The 23,007-nt window shown below is 39.6% G+C and overlaps 2 protein-coding genes across 4 annotated transcripts in view; both read left to right on the forward strand.

Annotated features, from left to right (window-relative positions):
* The first annotated feature begins 1,264 nt into the window (after positions 1-1,264).
* LOC146495732 (protein tyrosine phosphatase type IVA 2-like) lies at positions 1,265-9,698 on the forward strand. Of its 3 annotated transcripts, none has more exons than XM_085143925.1 (8): positions 1,265-1,396; positions 1,956-2,098; positions 3,370-3,495; positions 5,486-6,108; positions 6,198-6,290; positions 7,754-7,884; positions 8,232-8,306; positions 8,387-9,698. In XM_085143925.1, the coding sequence occupies exons 4-8, from the start codon at positions 6,013-6,015 to the stop codon at positions 8,496-8,498; spliced, it is 507 nt and encodes a 168-aa protein (XP_085000051.1). In that variant the 5' UTR covers positions 1,265-1,396; positions 1,956-2,098; positions 3,370-3,495; positions 5,486-6,012; the 3' UTR covers positions 8,499-9,698. The 3 variants fall into 3 exon arrangements, with proteins under 3 accessions (XP_085000051.1, XP_085000052.1, XP_085000053.1); XM_085143926.1 differs by lacking the exon at positions 1,265-1,396 and adding an exon at positions 1,506-1,607; XM_085143927.1 differs by lacking the exon at positions 1,265-1,396 and adding an exon at positions 1,663-1,792.
* Positions 9,699-13,253: 3,555 nt separating this feature from the next.
* The window catches only part of LOC146495733 (apoptosis-stimulating of p53 protein 1-like), a 69,721-nt gene continuing 59,967 nt past the window's right edge, over positions 13,254-23,007 (forward strand). Inside the window, exon 1 of the mRNA XM_085143104.1 lies at positions 13,254-13,696. Within this exon, the coding sequence (XP_084999230.1) occupies positions 13,688-13,696 (9 nt within the window). The 5' untranslated portion in view covers positions 13,254-13,687. The remainder of the gene's footprint in view (positions 13,697-23,007) is intronic.

Raw genomic sequence — 23,007 nt, forward strand, 5'->3', positions numbered from 1 at the left:
CTGACCTGATGGTTGTTAGGTTGGACACTGAATTATTATTAATATCTACACTAACATAGCATCTGTTTTCAGCAGCACTTGCTTCCTATTAAAGCCAGAAAGCCTTCCAAGAACACAGAGTAAAGGTGCATTTCTGTGCAGTTTAGTTTGCATATATATCTTATTTTATTTGTGACTTTTGACTGTACTTGAGATTATTTATACATGAAAATGTTTTCTTTTAAAAAAAAAAAATCTAATTTAATATGACATGTACATACAATCAAAGGGGTTTAGTTGTTTTTTGTGTTTTTTTTGACAGATGTTATATGTAGTTAAACGTGAAAACATTGCAATTTCTAAAATGGAAAACAACGAGCAGTTTATTTTGAAAGACCTGTGTTTTTTCTCCTTTGAATGTTTATGATTGCTCATTAATAAGACAAAATTATTTCTTATTGGATTACTCAGTGAATTGATGGAATAATCTATAGATTCATCGTTTACTAAAATAATTGCTAGCTACATCCCTAGTCTTCCCCCTACAATAGACTTAAGGTGACTGTTGATGGCCTATGTGACAAAATACACCAAAAAAACAAAACACCAAAACAAAAACATTCACTTATCCTTTGGCTTTTAAACTTTTTTGTATCAGTGGGTAGATGTAGTCTGTAATACTTGATCATCCCTTTGTGGATGATAAGCATAAGAAAACATACTGAAGAATCTACATTTGGTTATGTGGGATATTAAAGCTACAATTTGTTCATCTGAGCCATGAGCTAACTCTGCACAGGAGGAAACTTAAATTAAATATGCAAAAAGAGCAAGTCGTCAAATAAAATCAAACCAGTTAGCCATTATAATGGTCTGTAATTAATGGTCTCTAATGTAATTGAGGTTGTGTTTCTTATGGATAGATATCCAAACCATAACATCAGGGTAAAGGAGGATGAGAAAATGGAAACTTGTTTCTAACAATTAAATAAATTAATAAAAAATTGCAGAGCGAGGGAAGTTGAAATTTTGAGTTCTTTCAAATTTTTGACTTACTATTTCTAAATTTCAAGATACATCAGATACATCACATTTCAAATTGGAAATGAGAACATTTATTTAAACACAGCAGGTGCTGTTCAGTTTTGAGTGAGTCATTATCATTAAATTAAGCAATACTCATATAAAACAACATAGTGTCATTGAGCTTGCGACTAATGGTCTTTCTTTTCATTTTTTTAAACAGGCTAACTTAAACCGGAACATAGGTCTTCAGCGGTTTTATTTTGGAAAGACGGTGACCGGTAGTCATCATGTCCTCCGTTGCTAACTTGACGGTTTTTTTCAACATGTCTCCCTCGCAGACTCTCGTCCATTATTAGAAGCTTCTGGATATTTTGTGAAACTGCTTCGTTTTGTAAGTGCTTTTGTTCACGCTGTGCGTTTCAAATCTACGCTATAGCCGTCGCTATTGTCCGGCTAATGTGTCGTGTGTTAGCAAGGTCACTGTACTCGCTGTTATCGAAAGCCGGTGAGCGTTTTAGCCTGGAAGTGTTAGCCTGCTCTTTATTCTGCTTGTTGACCTGCTTTCTAACTGACCTGTCTTGCGGAGCATTTAATGACAGAAGGTGCTGTTGTTTAGTCCAGTAAGACAGTTTGTAAATAATATGCTGACATTTTCTCTTAATTTGCGTGTGTCATAATCGCTCTATATGTGCCTTAAAAAAACAAAACAACAAAGCCAGCTGGCTTCTCGGTAATTTAACTGTAACTGCCGAGTAGATTAATGTTAAACATGGATGCTCTCGTACAGGTATTTAAGTGATTAGCCTAGTTAAGTGTCATGCTTCCCGGTTTATTTTTCGTTTTTTTAAAGTCATGTTGCGTTTGGTTATTGGAATATCAACATATAAGCTAAAACGCAGCAGCTGAAGTCATCGATAAATATCGACGTGTTTTCTTCTTATTCGCTGCAGGTTAGCACTAAGCTAACGGGCCGTTAGTCAGCCAGGACCCAGAAAAACAGCAGCAGCATCATCATCAATGGTGTGTCTACATCCCGGAGCCGTCACATTTTCCTGTGTCCGCTCAATGAACCATCTCCTCAGCTCTCATCACGGTGAGTATATCACCACGCTGCAGTTCGTGTTGGACTCGGGTGACCATATTTCCAGATAAATTACATCTGGGATCAGTTTAGGGCCGGCGAGAAACATTATGTGGGCAGCTTGGAGAAGGTAAGGACGGGAGATTAGCGCATCCAGCTGGTAACCTGTTTGTCTCTGTTCATGTGCTGGTATCTCTGATTTGAATGTCAGAATGATCTCTGACAGAGGTAAACAGAATAAACAACGTGGTTAGGCTAATATTAGATACAGTCTGTGTTTTAGGTTTGCGGTTTTACAGGCTGAATCATTTGTTCTCTGTAAGAGTAACACAGATGTACCATGAGATTTTTGGGTCAGGTAGGAAGGTCAGATCAAGACAGCTACACCAGTGAGATTTCATGTCAAGTATGCAATGCAATTTAGGACAGCTCTCAAGGAGATGTGGTTTTGGTTTGCAAAGCTACACAAACCAAGAACTCTACCCCAGATTATTTGTCATCCCAAACTATTATCCAGATATCAGCTATCATGCACAGGTAGCTTTATTAGGTAGTCAATAAGCTTTATTCATGTCATTAAGCTTGTTATGACTATGCTAAGACTATCTCTGCCTATAATCCTTCAGTATTCACAGTGGCAGTTCACCTATCAGTCTGCTTGATCATATGAAGGATAAATATCCTGTATTTTCTTTCCCAGCCTTCTAAATAGAAAAGAAAGCTACATTTCTTTTCTGTACTTTTATGAGGTTGAAAGAAAACTCCCAAAAGTGTCTTAGTTCTAGACTTTTCTCTACACGGGCACAACTAAATTCTCTAAGGTTTTCACACAAATAAATTGATATATTTTACTATATTTGGTAGTTAAATACTCAGATATACTGGAATAGAATTTGCAAAAAGTTCAAAACATAACCAAGCTGAATAGGAGATGCTACGTCAACTCAGTGGGCTCGGGGTTTATCCACCTGCTTGTAAAACACAGCACGAATGTCTTGATAAGGAAATACCAAACTGTAAAAACACTCAAGACCGACCAGATTTCACTCTAGTGTTTGCATGGTTGTGTGTTCTCTCTTTGTTCTTTTTCAGTTGCTCCTCTGTCTCGTATCTTTGCTGGGTTTTAGTAGGGATGAGTCTATGTATCACTTTATTCTTTTATGAGCCCTGTGTTTTTTGTGTTCACTTTTATAAACCATTAAATGGTTCCAGGAGGACAAAGGGTGAAAATGTTGTGCACTCTGGTCTCATGACTTCATCTCTTCTTCATGTCTCGCTCTCAGGCTGCACATGTATGGCGTTTGCGAGGCTTGGAGGGGAGTTTTGCCAAGCCCAGCACCTGCTGCTTATTGTGGACAAGTGAAAAGGAGACGTCAGCTAGGCACACTCACTGCCATTCACGCACACAGGTGAGTGATAAAGGCAGGCGGTGCCTTCATTTGAAACTTTGAGGATAAAGTCTAGTCCTTGATGTGTTATCTCTACAGCAGCAAAAGCTTTACTTCTACAGCCTGGCACCCATGGCTCCATTTTTGTACTTTTGTTAATCGTGCCATATTAAAGCTTAAAGTCTTCACTTCAGACTTAGAGTCCACTGTGGTGAAGATCGTCATGCAAATTCTTTATAAAAATGACTACTAACCATGATTTAAGGAATGCTAATTTTTTCAAACCAGTAAGTTTCTCCTGAAGGTGAAAGGGAATCGGCTGCATGCACAGCATAAATTCATACGCAATCACTTCCTGAACTCGATGTCCCAATTTTTTTTTTTAAAAGCTGTTATGCAGCCAGAGCATGAAAAATAACTTGGCTCAATGTCAATAAAATACATAATTATCACACAGTAAAACAGTTCAGAAAGGTAAAAAAATGTCACTCAAACAGGGGCTCAGTTTAACAGGATACAACGAATAACTGTTAGGATGCCTGGGTCGTTGACCCAGGGTTTTTGAGTTTATTATATTATTTATAATTTCTAGTCTTTGGGTTTTCGTTAGAGTCATGTCTTACGGTTTGTCTCTGTGTAATCCTTAGTTGCTGTCTCCCCTGTCTGCTATATCCCCGTGTCCAGTCGGTGTCTGTGTCTGTCCTGGTCCCACATTTCTGTTCCCTCTGTTGTAGTGCCTGCATGTGAGTCTGTGTCTTTTGTTCAGTCTGTGTTATGTGTTTCCTGTTTTACTTTGAAGGTCTCTGTCTTATCTCAGTGTGTTCAGTTTACGCTTCCTTGTCTCGTCAGTTCTGATTTGCCCCAGCTGTGTTTCCCTCCTGTTGTCCATTCCCTGATTGCTCCCTCTATGTATTTAAGCCCTGTGTTTCAGTTTGTCATTGTCGCGATCTACCGTTTATATAGCTGTGTGTTTTTTCAGTCCTCCGGTGTAAGTTTATATGGATATTTCCAGTTATGTTATATTTGAGTTTAAGATTAAAGCGGTTTTGAGTTTAAGTTTTGTCTCCGGAGTCTGCACTTTGGGTCCTATTCCTGTCTGCACACAGCCGTTCCCTAACAATAACCTGTTTGTGTTACAATAAGGAGCTTAACTATAAATGATGAGGTGGTAAAGATTGTCTGTATGCGTCTGTGTGGCAGTGGAGCTGAAACGACTCTTTAAGTGTTCAGCTGCATGTCCAGTAAAATGTGAACAGGACAGTCAAGCTAACTATCCACAACCGTTTACCACAGCCACAGTCCCATCAGCTGATGTAGGAATCCAATCAGTGTGTTGTTTCAGACTGATTCAGATAACAGTCGCAAATTCCTTCAATGAGCGATATGGACGCGTTCCATCAGCTGGCAGTTCAGTATTTGCAGTAACATGTCTGGGATTGCACTGCAGAGATTAACATCTGTTTGTTTCAAAATGGGGCGATTGTGGCTCAAGAGTTGGGAGTTTGCCTTGTAATCGGAAGGTTGCCGGTTCGAGCCCCGGCTTGGACAGTCTCGGTCGTTGTGTCCTTGGGTACTGGTGGTACTGGTGGTGGTCAGAGGGCCCGGTGGCACCAGTGTCTGGCAGTCTGTCAGTGCGCCCCAGGGTGGCTGTGGCTACAATGTAGCTTGCCATCACCAGTGTGTGGATGACTGGTTGTGTAAAGCGCTTCGGGGTCCTTAGGGACTAGTAAAGCGTTATACAAATACAGGCCATTTAACATCTCTGTTTATCTCAAAAGTCCTGAAATCACAGAAAATTCACTAGTAGACACATAAAAACTTGAATTTATAGAGACTTTAAAAACCATTTCATCACAGTAAAGCAGAATATATATATATATATATATATATATATATAAGCATCTTATTTAGATGAGAATTACATTTAAAGTTTACCAGTAAATAAAAAATCACAGCAAAGCTTTTTTGTTTTAAAGTGACCTAAAGTGGCCGACCCTTCCTGTCCTCACAGGTCCCTACTGCCATCCCGTTCAACCCTTATGAAGAAGAGCCACTCTGCAGTCTGTGAGCTGTCTCGGAGAGAGGGGCAAGCATTGGTTTCAGCCTGGGAGTTTCCTCTCTGCTCTTCTTCTTTCCAGCTTTTCCTCTCCTCCTCTTCTTCTTCTGCTGTGATTTGTACGAGTCTTCTCTGAATGGGCTAATAGAGTTGAAAGAAAAGGAGGAGAGATCTGATCTTTTTCAGTCTTGATTCAATCCGCCAGAGTTTAACTCTTGCCAAGCCAATTTTACTTTTACTTTATTGCCAAGGCAATTTGTTTTTCTATTTCTCGACCAAAATTTTGTATTTTCGTGAGATTGATTTAGTAACGTTCACTAAAAAACACAATTGTTTTTCTTTAAGTGGGAAGATTTTGTTTGTTTGTTTGCATTTTGTTTTTTAACAGAAGAGTTTTTCCTCAGACTCTGTTACTCCACTCTTTGAAGCACAGTACTTTCCAGACTTTTATTCTTTATTAATAAGCTTCTCTGGGTATAAAAATGAACCGGCCGGCTCCAGTGGAGATCTCCTATGACTGTCTGAGATTCCTCATCACGCACAATCCCACCAATGCACAACTCGGAAGGTTTATAGAGGTAACACGTGTTTAAGATCTCTGCACGCTTTCTCCTTTGGAAGACACAGAAGCATGGTGTTGTGTTAAAATGTGTGATTTGATGTGTAGGATCTGAAAGCATTCGGAGTAAACACCTTAGTGCGAGTGTGCGCTGCCACGTATGACAAGACACCGGTGGAACAAGAAGGCATCCAGGTTCTGGTAGGTGATGCGTAGCAAACAGTACTTAGGCGGCTGTAAATAATGACAAGGGCAATTTGTGAAGAGAGAGTCACACGTTAAGTTTAATGCAGCCGCTGTCATTAAAGGATTACGCCAGCTTCCAGTACCAAAGTCTAAAAACACACAGAACCTAAATCAAACAATAGAGTGGGCTGAACAGTGAACGCCACCCACAAAGGGAGGAGTAAGAACATGATCTGCAGGGTAGTTAAAGGATTAATGAGCTAAAGAAGAAAATTAACCTTCAGGTGACTGAGTTATGCATTTCACTGTCCTGCTGTGATATTTTCCGTGCATCCGTGAATCTGTTCTCCCTCTTATCTGGTTCAGGTCATGGTTGAGTTGGAGGCTATCCCAGCAGATTACGAGTTTTTCAGTCTATTTTTCTACAGCTTTTCATGGTTTTTCACATGTACTGGTGTGAAGAGAGTTATGGAAAGGTGTGTTTATATGTATATTTTAATATTATAGACTTTGATTTTATTATAATGCCCCACTTCTCATCACTACATCCTGATGTTTTCTGGGGAAATGTGGCTAGACCAGTATTGGAAGATATCCTGAAGAACCTGTTCTTTGACACCTAAGCAGCCAGAGCAGACGTACAAACTGCAGATTGTGCAAAGATGGATGTAGCCGTGCTCAACAGCTTTAAAAAATATTAGTTTCCTAAGTTGGTATAATGTTCTGTTCAGTATGATGTAAAATGTGTGACCGAGGGCATAAACTCATCAGGAAGGTTTTTATTGAGGTGTCAGTGAGTTCAGTCTGAAGTCTTTTTTTTTTAATTCTCCAACATCTACTGCCCCCTTCTGGCCATACAACAAAGAATGCAAGTGTTAGGCTCTTCTACCTTGGCTTCACTTTTCAGACCTTGTTTATGTTAGTTTACTTTAGTCTTACATCACAGAGTTTACAGCTTTAGCTGGTTTGCAAAGCTCATTCTTAGCTGGGTCTTTAAAGCACAAGAAAATCAATATGTTATAAGACATACCTGATGATTTCAGGTATATTTGTACAATGTTTGCAGTTCAGTTACCCAAATACTTAGTCTTGTGCTGAACACAGTTTCAGAATGTTTTTAAAACACATAACTAATAGCATAGCATTTTGGAATATCTGTAATAAATAATGATAAACAATTTAAATAGAATATTTACACACAAATTATTTTTTTAAGAGAAAAATCATTTGTGTGTAAATGAATCCAATACAAAAAAAAACACTTGGTCATTTTAGTCGCTAAAGCAGCTTGGTTTTCAGCAAAGTACTGAATTCACTGCATTCACACAGCACATTATCCTCACATACACTATAATTATAGAAACGTCTCGTGCATTAAGGATGGGCACTAAAATAATTTAGAGGTATTTTAAAAACCTATGAACGCTGACTGGTCTGCAGTAAAACTGAGCTCAAGTTAATGCTTTACTCTTTTTCAGGATTGGCCATTTGATGATGGATCCGCCCCCCCAGACCAGGTGGTCGATGATTGGCTGAGCCTTCTGCAGACAAAGTTTCGAGACGAGCCTGGCTCCTGTGTGGCTGTGCACTGTGTAGCTGGATTGGGACGGTCAGTATGAAGCTGACACGTGATTTATTCTGATGTTTAGTACACAATAATTTTATATACAGCACAATGTGTTGTGCGTGTTTTCAGCTGTGTTTACTCTTCAGGTTTTGTTTGGTTAGTGTGTGTCTGCTTCATCTTTCCTACTTCTAAGCCTTATTAAACAGACAGCAGCCACTGTGCTCACACTTCACTCTTAAAAGTTATTGAGTTGAATTCTTTTGGAGGCAAATGATTAAACTAGGAAAATATCACCCCCAACAAATGCAACTGAGTCACCTGTTATATTCTACCACCAGTCACATACAGGGGTTAAAGTTTAACTAAGGCTTCCTCTTGTTTGTCCTCAGAGCGCCCGTGTTGGTGGCTCTGGCGCTAATTGAATGTGGGATGGAATACGAGGATGCGGTGCACCTAATAAGACAGTAAGCTTTGATTCTGCTGCTCCTCCTTTTCTTGCGTTGTATTTCGTAAACTGAGCCTAACGTCTCCTCCATTTTGCCAGGAAGCGCCGTGGAGCTTTAAATGCCAAGCAGCTGCATTACCTGGAGAACTACAAGCCTAAACTGTGTCTGCGCTCCAAAGATGCCAACGGGCAAAGCTGCTGTGTACAGTAGGACTCTTTGCAAAAAGAAAGTGGAGGTTTTAAAGTTTTTATTTCCGTTTCTTTGGTTTCAAACCTCCCCTGAACATGTAGCAAAAACCCACAAATACTTAAACAGAGATTTAAAAGCTTGTTTGTCTGTAATGTAAAAATAAAAAACACCCCAATAAGATGTGATGAATAATGCAGCCGGCAGTGTGTTTGACAGTGTTCTATAGTCTGCAGCTTGATATTCGCTCTAAGCTAAATGCTGAATAAATAGAGGCTTGTTGGTTTATTGCACATCAATCCACACAGTGACTGAGAGTGATTTATTTATGAGTCTGTGCTCACTGATCGAATCAATGTCCTGCAACCAGAATGCCAGAAGAATTCAGTTTGAAAACACACAATATTTAAGATGAAAACATATGATGACATGTGTTCTCAGTGTGCTGCAAATGTTAGATTATCTACTTTCCTTTTATGTCCCAAATCAGTCATAAGCTTCTGTAGAACAAACTTGTGTTGGCTATAAATATTTGGCGCTGACCTCCATGGAAGTTGACTAACATGTGGAAGAACAGTTGTTGAATGTATTAACAAAGGAACACGTAAAGGCTTTGGTAGATTATCCTAGTAACTGATAAGCATTGAGAACATAATTAAAATCGTCCAAATATTCACGTTTCTTCCACTGCATCATACACGTTTGTGGGCCAGTAAACAGTATGGGGTATTAATCTGCCCGCTAACACTAAAGCGTGGATAATCTGCTCGATGGAAATCTGTGATCCACTCTCGGGTCCGTTCAGACGCATTAATGTTCACTATTAGACGTTAGGGAATACGTTAGCAACACAATCATTTGATCAGATGATTTTAGAGCCAAAGTTATTCACATCTCACTGATCAATAGGATAATCTCTCAAATACTTTGTGTTCCTGTTGCAACAACCATGTAACGCACTGTGGAGCCACAATTGCTGCCACTGCAACATTACTGGCCATAGTTCTCATCGATCTCTGGCTCCACTTAGCTCTTCGGTCAGTGTTTGTAAGATGTATCTGGTCTTTGTGCCATTATTTTCTTATAGATTTGATTTTATTTGTTCCTTCCTGTACCCTGTATCTGTTTGTATCTGTTATTTATTGTTTCTTTGTGAGATGTTTGTCTGATGGATGGGGGAAAAAAATCTTAGTCTTGGAAAATTAAAGTGTTTAGTAATCTTAACTGTTGGTTTTTGTATGTTTTGATGCTAAATGAGGCAATTTTGGAAGTCCCAGTGTTATTGTGACTTAAGAAAATACATTTTTTAAATTGTCTTTGGTATCAATTGATAAATTTGACAAATATTTAGAGTGATAGCCACATAAAGGAAACTGTAATCGGACTAAATTAACCGGGGGGATGCTGTGGTCCTGATAATTTCAGCCACATATTTTTTGTTTGTTTGTTTTTTGGCACAAATATATTTAAGTTTCATTTAATAAACCCTTAATCAAAATGATATGCAGAAAATCCCTGCATTGTACGGGTTTAAAAATTTCAGACGTATTAATAATTTATCCTCACAAAGCTCTGGCCATCTTCTGCATCAGCTCAGCGGTTGGACTGTTACCCACGCCTGATTTCTGTGAACTCGCCATTGCACGAAGCGAGCCGGCCTCCGGCTGTGGTGGTGCTTGTCTGAGTGGAAGTGCAGCATCATGTGGACCCTGTGGATGGCTGAAGGTTGATTGGTTTTATTGACTGACCTACAAAAAGAAAAACATGCACAGGAACTGACCTTGAACTGACGAGCTGCAGCTGATTGATAATAATCCACCAACCGCGAGGGCCGATTTATTAGGTACAGTTTACTAGTAACCAGTTGGACTGGAATTTGACCTTCAGGACTGCCTCAATTCTTCATGCTCCAAATATGCTCTGTGGGACTGAGATCTGGTGGCAGTGGGAGCCACTAGAGTACAGTCTAAGAACTGTACTCTAGTGGCTCTGTACTCACAGATGGTATGAACTCTCAAAGTGTGCTCATAAAGTGGGACGTGGGAGGGATCCATGCTTTCATGTTGTTTGTCTTAAACAACATGAAAGCATGGATCCTACCATTTGAACACTGGAGCCGTGGTAGTTCTCGCGTGGGACCCTCTGCTTGCACCGGGGTGGGCGGCCTTTACCAGGGTTGACTGCCTGTCTCCTCTGGGACTACCACTCCTTGGTGTGGGCGCCCCATCTGGGACCTCCCTCCTGATGGGATGAGCGCGCAGAGACGTGTGGCCTTGCGTCTTTAGTACTCTTGGGGGCTGCGGATGGCCCGGTTCTCCTGGACCCATCTCTTCCTGCCTCTGACTCCTGGGGGACGCTATTACAGCTTCCCACCTTCATTCCCAAGTATGTTTCATAACAAAGACACACTCACACTCTGTCTCTTTCTGTCTCTCACACACACGCACACACTCTGCCTGTCCTAGCTTAGACATTGTCATACTGTGTACCACATATAATGTTGTACAAGAGGAGCCTATAGAGAATTTATAGAGTTAATCTTGGAAAAGCAAAATATGTTTGGCTCAGATCATAATTCTGATTGCAAAAGCTGCCAGACAGGATTTAAAAAACATAAATAAAGAAAAATAATTAAGTCATTTTCACTGAGATTTAAAAGAAAAACCACAAGCTGCACTTTGTAAACCTTCAAATGCATTTAAAGCTTTGAACATGAAGGTAATTTCTGTTTACAAGTGATTGACCACATCACAGTAATAACAGGTTTTAGTTGATAAAGGCCTACAGCGTGTCAGAGGAAGCATTTCAATAAACTTAGGGCAGTAATTTAGTCGTTTATGACTTTAAAATGAGCATCATTGCTCATTGAGGACATAAATACACACAGGCAGACAAATCGTCCTTGGCAGCAGAGGACAGCTCTGTGATAATCTGCTGAATTTATGGCAGCTGAGCATCTCTAAGCTCAGTGTAAGCTATATAAACTCTGTGTGTGAGTCCACGGCGTCCTATATCGTCGTTTTTCCTTCTTCCCGTTTATTTTAAAAGGGGATGGGAAATTTAAGACGGATCTTAGATTGAAAAAAATATCTTGCCCAACAATTCTGCTGTTATAAAAAATTATAATTTTGCAAAACTGTAAATTTTATTCAATATTTTAATTGATGCTGTAATATATATATATACATTTATATATATTTATATATATATATATATATATAAATATATATATATATTTATATATATATATATTTTATATATTTATATTTATATATATATATATTTATTTATATATATATATTTATTTATATATATATATATTTATTTATATATATATATATATATATATATATATATATATATATATATATATATATATATATATATATATATATATATATATATATATATATATATATATATATATATATATATATATATATGGTTAGGTCTGCAGAATGAGCTTAAAGAATCTCAGCTTTCAGACTTAGCAATTGAGACTCTTTATTCTGTATCCATGTACTCTCCTTCAAAGGACCAGGAAAACTGACTCCCGAGGTGTATAATGGACATGTTATTTCTTACATTAATTAATTAAACAGTCTGGCTTCTATTCCAAGCGGGGCATCTGGTATTTTGATGTTGAACCGACACCAAAGTGTGATCAAAGGAGAAACGTGAAACCGGCCATCGTTGGGCTGCAGCAACAAGAGCCACCAAGTCAGCGGTTTGACTAAAAGTGGCTACATGTGCACAGAAGACGGCTCTAGTGGAAGATCGCAGGATCCTTTCCATGACTGAAAAATCAATAAATAACCCTTTTCAGAGCAACCAAGCTAGAACACTCTTCAGGTGGCAGGCACCTTGTGCACACCTACTGTGAAGATGAAAGAAAACACAAGTGATTCATCAGCCGCAAGAGCAGAAAAGAAATGGAGCCAGAAGTTCTTTTAATGGTTGAAAATCAGATTAAGATGAAATCAGAGAGAAAAAATTAAATAAAAGGCCAAAAGATCTGAAGCCTACATCACTTTCTGTCAGACAGGCATGGTTTCTGGGTCTGCATGTCAACTGAATCCTGATTGGTTCATTTTAAATCCAGGTTTCCTGCGCTCAGCTAGAAAACGTTACGCTATATGACATAGTACATATATCTGCAAATTTATTGTATAGTTCCATCTCAGACTCAACTTTGAAGTGTTGAGCCCATCACACATTTTATAGCGTAAACATGAAGGAGTGAATAATTTTGTTTTGACTAATAAAGCAGAGACATTGTAAGAAAGAGAGAAACTTTTTAAAGGCTTATTTTATGGCAGAAACCTAGAATACCAAAGCTTTAAACAAAAAATTAAATTTGACTGGTGGTTCTTTACAAGCAGTTTTGATGTTCTGGTGATCACTAAAATGAAAGTTAGTTTAATTTTTACTTCAGTTCATTTAAAGCTCAGCTAAACCAGCTATAACAGTATTTTACGGTTTAATGTGAGTACTTTTAAGTATCACAGTGCTTCATTCAGCGCTGTACGTTCAGTGGAAATAGAGGCACTGAAAAGTCCGAGTCACCGTGAATACACCTCCACATATTCTGCGTAGTTAGGCGAGTTTGCAGGAACAAGGCAGAAGGCACTCTGTTTGTAGTGTGAAACTTTTTTGTTGCTCATGAGGCCGACAGAGGGCGCTCGCACTCAAAAATCAGATGAATTAACGCAAAATGATATGAAGCTTTACTTTAACGACTGTTCAGCCACCGATTTTTACTACGGGACTACTAGAAGAGGAGGAGGAGGAGGAGAGCAGGGGTCAGATGGGAGAAATGATCAGGACGGTGACCAAGTTCACCCCGCAAACCAAACCGGACGACCGCCCACAGCTGATCAAAGGATGCAATTAGTGAGATTTTAAGGGTGATTCCAGTTTATAAAAACATCCAGCTGCATTTCCCCCTGGAGAGAGAGAGGGAGAGAGAGAGAGAGGGAGGGAGGAAGGAAGAGGGAGGGACTGAGGAGTAGAGAGGAGCTGGAGTTTTAGGTTTCCCAAGCATCTGGATGTCTGGCAGGGAGAGACGAAAAAAGGAAAAGGGCTCGGATTTATGGAAAACTGTCCCGAAGCAAAGGTAAAAGGCAGAAAAAGCGCGCGCAGAGGGGAGAGAAGAGGAAAATAAAGAGGAGAAAGTTGTTTTTCCAGCGGGACGGGTGCAGCGAGCAGCAGGAATGTTACCGGTGAGTTTTCATTCATGAAAGGTTCCAGGAGTTTATGGATATGCAACTTCTGAACTGAAGAGTCGAGCTGAGGCAGCAGCCTGGAGCCTACAGCTTCAAACACACGTCAGACCCTTAGAAATAAGAGCATTTCACTCCTGCATGAGGGTATAGTTTGTTTCAGTTCATTTATTAATTAAACATTTTTTTAAACGTACTGTGTGCATTAATTTAAATGTGCCAAACCTCAATATAAATGCATGCTGAGCTTGTGCAAGTGCAACTACTGATAGACAGGATAAGATAAGAGAGGCTGGGATTGAATTTATTTATTCTAAAAGTTTGGAATTTCTTGTAACACAGCTGCCAAAATATTAAATACTTCCTCTAACAAAATAGTTAAAATAGGGCAGTAATAGGTCATTAAGATATTGATACCTAATAGAAAAAAATAAATCACATTCAGTGGGTTAAAGGCTAAAAAAATAATAATAAATAAAAATATATAAATAAATATATATAATATATAATGAATATATAAAACTATGTAAAAACTTTTATTTCAGTGCAACAAAGTGGCTCTATAGTCTGACTCAATAAAACTGTAGTTTTCTAATACACGAGAAGGTCAGCGTGTAAAGTGCTGTGACAGTCCAATTTTTACCTTTGTTTTCCACTTAACTGTTCAATTTTCAAGAGCGGCACCAACTTGGAAACCAACGCACAGTTTAGGAAACGCTTTGAGCACTTCTCATGTCATCTCCAGGAATGTTAGCGGTGAATTCTCATTCAGAGACAAGGAAACAAAGAAATAACTAAACTGCTCAACACTTCTCACATTCCTTCAACTTTAGTGAGTGCATGTCACACAACAGCCAATCATCAGCCAGAACCAACAAGACAGCTGATTGTGTGACTGTATCCTGATATTTTTCACCATGTTTTTTTCCTAATATTTACACATTCGTTTGGAATTGTGGGAAACATTTTTACACCAGACTTCATTTAGTCTGTTTGAGCCAAATGACTGCAAAGTGACTCAGTGCAATACTTCATGTAATTTTAGATGTTCTTCCCATCTCTGAGGGGGTCTAAGGGCACATCTTTCAGCATCTTACAATGCTGTGATTGCAGCCATTTCCCAACTCACGACCATTTATTAATGGTCATGACAGGATTAACAAATATGAAACCGAGATCGTGGTGCAACTGTACTGTTGCAACATCAGATGATGTTGAAGAAGTCATTGAAGATGTTTTTGACACTAAAAACTTTCCATCCAGATGAACAGAATCAAGTTTCTGTGACTTGGAGGAAAAATGGACATGACGACCAAATAAACTGTGGTTCAGTGGTTTTGTGCTGAGATTTTCCACAGATGTCCCAAATTAACTCCTATCAGTGTCTTCCTATTGGTGTCTAAGCAAAAGTCTTTTAACCATTTATAAAGCATTAACTACATCTCATTAACCCTTTATGAACAGCCTTATCATAATGTGGGTTATGCAGCAGACGCTGGAGGTTCTCTGTATGTACACACAGGAAATATCTGCAGTCGAGCGCAGAGTGCCTCAAGTGTTTTTGTACTGCCAGGTCCATTTGTGCTGCTTTTTGGTTAGGTGCCTGAAGCGGGGTCTGTGTTTAGCACCAGCTTGACACATTTTCACATTTTGTTCTAGAACATATAATCCCAGAAAAGATAAAAAAGTGCATTTTGGAACTGGTACGTGCTCTGCAGAGGGCGTGTGCTAACGAGGGCCGTAATATTAGAGTCTTCTCATCATCCTGCTCTTTTCTGTTCCACTGATAGCGTTGCACTTCTTGCATTTGCATTTATATTTGCACTTCAAACATCACGACAGTGGCGCAAGCCGTCAGCCAATGAGATCCACCCTTTGCTTTTGGTATCAGCTTTCAAAACACCAAGATAGTGATGGCGAAAACAGCCATCCTGAGGCTTGAAAATGAGACTTCACAAACTTAATGGGTGATGTGACAGTAGCCACCTCCATTCACTGTCTATAAAAAGCATCATCTGCTTCATCTACTTTGCTGAAGGTCCCGACCAATGTTACGTTTCCATTCACACAGTAGAGTTAATGTATATATATGTTCGTGCTTGTGTTGATCTGCATCTTTTAGAGAAAAAGTCTCAAATTACCAACCCTGAAATCGGTGGACATTAGAATTCCTGTTTCCCTTCCGTCCTTCCTCCCTCTATTCCCGTTTCTCTTTATCTCTCTCTCTCCCACATGACACATGGCAGAAAACACTACACCTCTTTGTGGCTGCTGTCAGCTCCAGACAATACTCTGAAGATATACAGAAGTGTTTACTCTATAGAGCGAGGCAGAGAAAGAGAGGCATAGAAGCCTGCTACCTTGACTTTTGACCTCACCCTGGATTTCCAGTCCTCCACCTCGGTTCAGGTATTGTATTGTTTTGACAATTAAAGCTCTTTTGCCCTCGTGTCTCCGAACAGGGGCAGCGCGCAAGACCGACACAACAAATTCAAAACAGAGCATGATATCATCTGACAACTTCTTCTGAAATTTTGAGCAGACGGCACATATTTTCCCGGGTACAGAGCTGGCAGCACTGCCGTCAGTATTTTCTTTTTCCATGAATAGAGAAGCTGCAGAAATATTACAAACGCGTACAATCTCTCATTTACTTTATTTTATGTTGAACTTCATGAAAAATTTTGCATCTTCCTCAGACTTTTTGTTCAAAGCTTTAGCACAGAAAACCTATACTCTTACCTTAAAAGACTCATTTACAGCTCCATATTTTTGCTCAAATGCTGCTACTAGAGTAGCTTTGCATGATTCAGACTCGTATGTTGACATAGTAACCATTGGCGCTTTTGTTTACCTTATAATATGAAATTGAAAGGACAGAGTATAAGAAAAAGCACAATAGCTTCCCTTTAAAAACATGTCTTCACCTAAAATGTAATGGTAAATACAGAGGGGGCGTGCCATGTTGGTGACAGAAGTTACATGTAAACGTCACGGAGCAGAGTCATTTCTATTGGTTTAGGACGTTTATGTTAGAATTTAACTCAAAGTGCTGCTGGATCTGAGTTAAGCGTCAGAGACACACCTGAAATGCTCTAGACTCCAAATATTATTTTATCTTTATTCGTGTATTTTTACCAGTAGCAAATTTAGCATTGTCCGTCGCTAATGTCTGTATTGGAAAAAACAAAGTTTTAAGCTTGGTGAAAAGATCTGTAAATGGATCAAGTGGCTTTTTGCTTTGGAGTATTTATTTATTTTAGTCAAATAACTGTGGTATTTTGTGAAAAGTTGTCATGCATAGACTTTGTAGAAAAAGAAAGACTAAAGAAAGTCCATGAAAATAAATGATTCATTAATACAGCAGCAGATACAGTGTATTGCCCCCCAAGTGTGAGAATTGTTTTACTTCTCACTGAGCTGGTAGCTCATGTTTTACTCAATGCACACAGTTCCTATAGAGACGGTACTGACTGCTCTGTGGGGGTGTGGGTGAGGGGGTGTGGATAGTGAGAGTAGGGTGGCTGAAACACAAATCACCTTCAGCTGTCACTGTGGTCTACTCCCCCCCCCACACACACACACACAGAGGCCAAGATCTGGCAGTAGGGAGGCTGGTGTGACTCTGGGATTGTTTTTTATTTGTTGTTTTGTTATTTGTTGTTTTTGGTTCTTGTTTTTTTTATTTAGAAGCTTTATTCATTTAAGCACAACACACCTTTAATAACCAGTTGAAACATTTTTGGATGCAATGAAACCAAGCAGCAACCTCCAGAGCTAAAGAACAGTCTGAGTTGAAATGCCAAAACATGCAGTTCCTGTAGTGGCCACTTGAGGCTGACTCCGGAGTGAGTTCCCCACCCGAATTTACATATTTAACCCATATCATATCAAGCGCATTTACAGGTGGTGCCACAAACGGTTTTGGCCTTTACAGACAGGTTAATCCTATCCATGAAGGCACCTTCTTAATATCACTCCATCACCTGGATAATTGCCTTAGAGGCGTGGCCACATTGATTGACAGGCAGCTGGAGCCAATTAGCAATTTCTTGGCTTCATCTTCACTACTTTGAATCCTAAAACTGGACTTTCTCACTATATTTATGGTGTTTGTGTCTTTAAAACCATTTTTGAATTGAATTATCTGCGTGCTTCAGTTTTAGTGAGTGAAATCCTAGCATTGTATTAGTCCTCTACCTAAGTTACCCAGACAGTTTATGAATGCTCGCATTAGTCGATAAATTAACACTCCAGCCATTCGTCCATATCAGGTAACTTCTGGCTAAAAAAGAACAAAGGAAACCCACCACAATGCTCCATGGAGCTTCTTTTATCTGGTCTGTGGTTAAAATCTCCAACTTTACAACAAAAGTGTTTTATCTGCAGAGGTTTTAGCCTCTGCAGGTAGTTTCCCATTTGTCTAACAAGTCTACGGGTGGCTGAAGGACTTTACAATCATAAACTGTATGATAGACGGACATCACACCATCACTTCACTGTTTATTGACGTTATGGTTCTAAGAGTTGAGAGATTTGAGTGTGTTTGTTATCAAAGTCACTATGTATCCAAACAGAAATCACTTTTTTAAGCAGAAGAGTCGCCCCCTGCTGGCCTTTAAAGAGAATACAGACGTGGAAGCTACTTCCATCTTTACATCTACGTCTGTTTACATGGTTTCATTCACCTGGATATTGGATTTAAGGGCGTGGTGTTGCTAATGGACGTCACTGAACTAGATCTCTACGTCTGTTTTGTGCTCGGGTACCTTTTGGAGCATTTTTAACGGTTTGCTTAATTGTATTTTTGAGTTAGCTTAAAATATGTAATCAGTCTGCCCTCAGTGAGCGCTGCTCCATATCTCCTAGTTTAAGCTTTAAATCCCTCCACTTTAACAGCAGGTGTTCCTTGAAGCTGCCTCTCTGGAGGGGCCGAGCTATTTTCTATTCAGTGTGCAATACTTTCCAAATTTTCTCCCCACCCACGTTGGCTGATTTATCCTTTCATGATTCATGATTAACAAGTGAACGCGCTGTCGTTTGAAATATCACAGAAATTTAATTTAAGTTGTGTGGGCTGCTGCAACCAGCTGCTCTCAGATCTTCTTCCTGATTTAATTTAAGCTCCTAGATCAGAAAGATCTAAGGTGGAGGCAACGATGTAAGAACAGAAGCAGTCACAGGACATGCAAAAAAAAAAAAAAAAAAGTGGAAAATGCTGCAACACTTTGAAAAAAGGAACCGACTGCAAACCATTTCACTCCCCGGAGAACTTCTCTCCAGAGCAGGTATAGGAACACTACACTCCCACATCCCCAACACAGTCTATCATCATTCAAAACAGCAATGCAACAGCAGCCCAAACATCATCCAATCATATTGGTTACATAATTCACAGGAAAACGACACACTTCCTGACACGGCCATTATGCTTGGTTATACAACTAATGCGGTGAAAGACAGACTCACAGTCTGTAAATACAAGGCCGTCTTTGTAGAAACGTTATATGTCGTAGGCATTCTGAATCATCGAGGCCTAGATTCAAATGAAATATGAACTTTCAGCTTCTTTGAAAAAGATGATCAGGAGGATTTCTTGGTTGTTGGCATGCAAAGAAGTCATGCTTCCTCACCACCAGTCGCTTGGTCATAGACTGATGGCCCCAAAGCTAAATCAGCTGCAGTGTGAGGTCTGTTTTATTGTCTCAAGTGGTGGATTCCAAGTAGGGCTGGGCGATATGGCCTAAAATTCATATCGCAATATAATTTCAAGCATGTGCGGTAACAATATATATCGCGATATATTCTTTTCTTCTGTATAAGGTATTTTCCACACTATAAGGCACACTTAAAATCCTTTAATTTTCTCAAAAATAGAGAGTGTGCCTTATGTATGAATTCTGGTTGTGCTTACTGACCTCAAACCCGATTTGGGCGTGCAGAAATCTGTTAAAACATGTTTTAGTACAACTTTGGTGAGCTGCACTGCTTGATGGATTGTCAGAGCATTACGGCTGCCTCAGTGAGGAGCTTCGCAGAGTAATCTGGGTCCAAAACTCCGTCTGCTTCAGGTCCCAAAGTCAAACGAACACTGAGAGTAAAAAACGGTCTAAATTCTTTCATCTTTAATAAAATCATCAGCGATGCTGCTTTACCAGGTGTAACAGTTAAGTTTAACATCCAGGCATCCATGAAAACAGATGTTATTAAATTTAACGGAGTTAGAAGTTAGCAGGAATCTCCAAAAGTTGATTTTGTTTATTTGTGAAACTAATTAAAACATACAGCTCTGCTACCACTTCCGACATAAATGAAGCGAGAAAACTAAACAGCAGTGGCGTTTGCAGGGTTACTGAAGTTGGACTACCTAATGTTGTGCTACGTGATTGCTAGCGACACAGCTATGTTAGCATAACATTAGCACAGTGAAGCTGGAGGATGAACGTCAACTTTTTTTCCACTCGATAAAAGTCATTAATGAATCAATGTTACGGAAGTGGAAGAAGCGCAGTTTTTGGCTTCCCCCATATTTCAAAAGTACTTCATGTCTTTGCTATGACTGTCTGCATATTTTGCAAATGATAATGGTTGTAGCCGCTGCTGCGATGCTTTTGACCAAAACAGGCGCAGCTTGATGACATCATCAACATGCGCTATCACGATAGAGCGGTATAATCAAAATCTCTATCGTTGGCCAAATTTATATCGTTTCTATCGCCCACCCCTAATTCCAAGTTTGATTAAATATTCCCAAAGTGAGATTGACCCATTAGAGATTTTATAGGGAAGAGAGGCTGGATTTCAAGTAAATCGGAATCCTATTCATGATTAATGAGGAGGGGGAGCATGAGGTGGACCGATGGATTAGTGTGGAAATGCAGGCATTTAACTGGCCTGCTGAGGTGAAGAGAGAGCTGAGCTGGAAGGTGACGATTTCTTCTTAGCAGTCCACTCTTAGCAGTGTCCTCTGAGATCAGCCTTAGACATAGGGTCTATGCCACATTTCCCATCTGGTGGGATTAGAGCCACTGCTCCATATTGAAAGGAGCTGAGGTAGCATGCACATGCCTCCTGGGTGCGTACTATCTGTGCATACACGTCTGGGAGGACACGTCTGGGTAGACCCAGAACCTGTAAGATTATATATCTCATCTGTCCTGAGATAGTCTTGGGATTCCCCGAGGAGGAACTGAAAAGCATTGCTGCAACCCCAACCTGACTTTGGTTAACTGAAAGATAAGATAAGACTTTATTGATCCCACAACGGGGAAATTTTTTGCATCACCTGAGCTCAGGTACAGATATCAGAAGGAAATACAAAAATACAAATAAGTACAATCAATGAAAAAAGTAAGATGATACACTATACAATGGTAGCATACACAGTATGTGATTATGGATATAGTTGGAAATATGGAAGACATAAACTATATAGCTTGGTATATAGTAGTATATAGCTATATAGAAAGGTAACGGAGGATGGAATTCCCTTTTTTGGGTTATTATTATCCCAGTATGATGAGTTTTACTTTTTCCTCATTATTTTAAACAAAGAAAAAATGAGGTTTATAACTTTCTTGTTTGTTTTAAAGAAACACATTGGTACATTAGATCAATGAAGGTGAACCTGTGGCTGGATGTACGTACGTTCATAAAATGATTTAAACAAACATACTAAAATATTCTGATATTTACACACTCACTGCAGTACTTGCAAACAGACACAGGTTAGTTTACACGGTATTAGCTCACTGAATGATTGGAGCTGTTTAGGAACTAATTGTAAGCACTTGTCCTTCTAGTGGACAGCTGGTGACAGCTGATAAACATGCCTCAGTGGTTTCTCATATGCCTTAGTGTGACGTGCCAACATGCACACTGCAGTCAGCGTACTTCCTGTAGAGCTGTAATGGACGAACGGTTGGAAAGGTGGGTGTGAGAGAGCCTGGCTGTCTCTGTTCTGTGCCTGTATTGTATGTTGTAGGTGGTTGTACATCACTGTCCTCTTTAGGAACTTGGACAAACATTTTGTGTATTAAATCCAGTTCCTACAAACTCATAGTAGATGTTCGTTGGTCTGAAGGCCCTGATAATACACGTGGCAGTTGCAGACTGCTATCATTTATAAGAAAACACTGGCTGCTATGTGATTAAAAGTTAATCTTTCCACTTATCTACTAATGACACGTGTGACTGATGAAACCTCTTAATGATGCTCTTCACTTTAATTCAAGTATCTCTGAATATAACTCTTTAATCAAGAAAAGTCCTTCTCACTCATCACCGTCTGGCTCAAGTGTCGCCAGGCAGCAGCTGCAAAGGATTGTGGGGCATGAATATCAGTCAGAGTCACATGATAAATAATCTGTGTTGAAGATTTCTGATTACGCGTGTGCAAGAACAGGAGGAACAGTAGATTTAGTCACGGCGCGTGTTAATGTAACGTCTCTTTTCTACTGAACTGTGTACTGATTTTCTGCCAATAGCTGCCGCAGAGACAGAGGGCATCTGTGTGTGTTTGAGCACATGCACCCAACATGTGACCTTGTGTGACAGGGAGAGAGAGCGAGGGGCGAAGCTCTTCTGCCAGTGTACCTTCTGTGTCCTATCAGTGTGTGTGTGTGTGTGTCAGTGCAGTCATGCTGCAGCATATCAGTGCAGCCTCTCTAATCTCTGCCCTCCAGCTTTACCACTGCTGCTGCTGCTGGACAGCTTCAATCCACACCACAGCTCAAATAATACAGATACGCTCATATTTCTGCAGATTTGTAGTTTATTAGGAGGCGGTGTGGTTTCATTGTTATATTTAGGTGTTTCTCTTAAGTTGAGGTTTTTAAAAAATTTCACTTTGCAGTAATTGTTCAACAAACATTAAACTGACTGCCCGCTTTATTAGTTACACCTTGCTATAACCAACGTTTACCTCCTTTTTGCCTTAGAGCTGCCTTAATTCTTCATGGCATAGATTCAACAAGGTGATGGGATCACACAGCTGCTGCAGATGAATTAGCCACACATCCATGATCTATGATTTACACGTGTTCAAGATCATTTGAGCTTTGAGAAATGGCGTGTTTTCCTAGATAACCTAGCACCAGGATAACTGGGATTAACATGGTCAGCAACAGTACTCCGGTAAGCACTAGGGGTGGGGGAAAATCGATACTGTGTAGCATTGTGATATTTTGTTTGCTAATAATGTATCAATACAGGGACAGCAGAAATCGATATTTTGTTACAAAAAGGTTTTTGTGCTCTGACTTCAGAGCATGTTGATCCTTTTTCTGAGCAAGAATCCTGACATTCCTTCA

The sequence above is a fragment of the Neolamprologus multifasciatus genome, chromosome 19, assembly GCF_963576455.1.
Source record: "Neolamprologus multifasciatus chromosome 19, fNeoMul1.2, whole genome shotgun sequence".
Lineage (NCBI taxonomy): Eukaryota > Metazoa > Chordata > Actinopteri > Cichliformes > Cichlidae > Neolamprologus > Neolamprologus multifasciatus.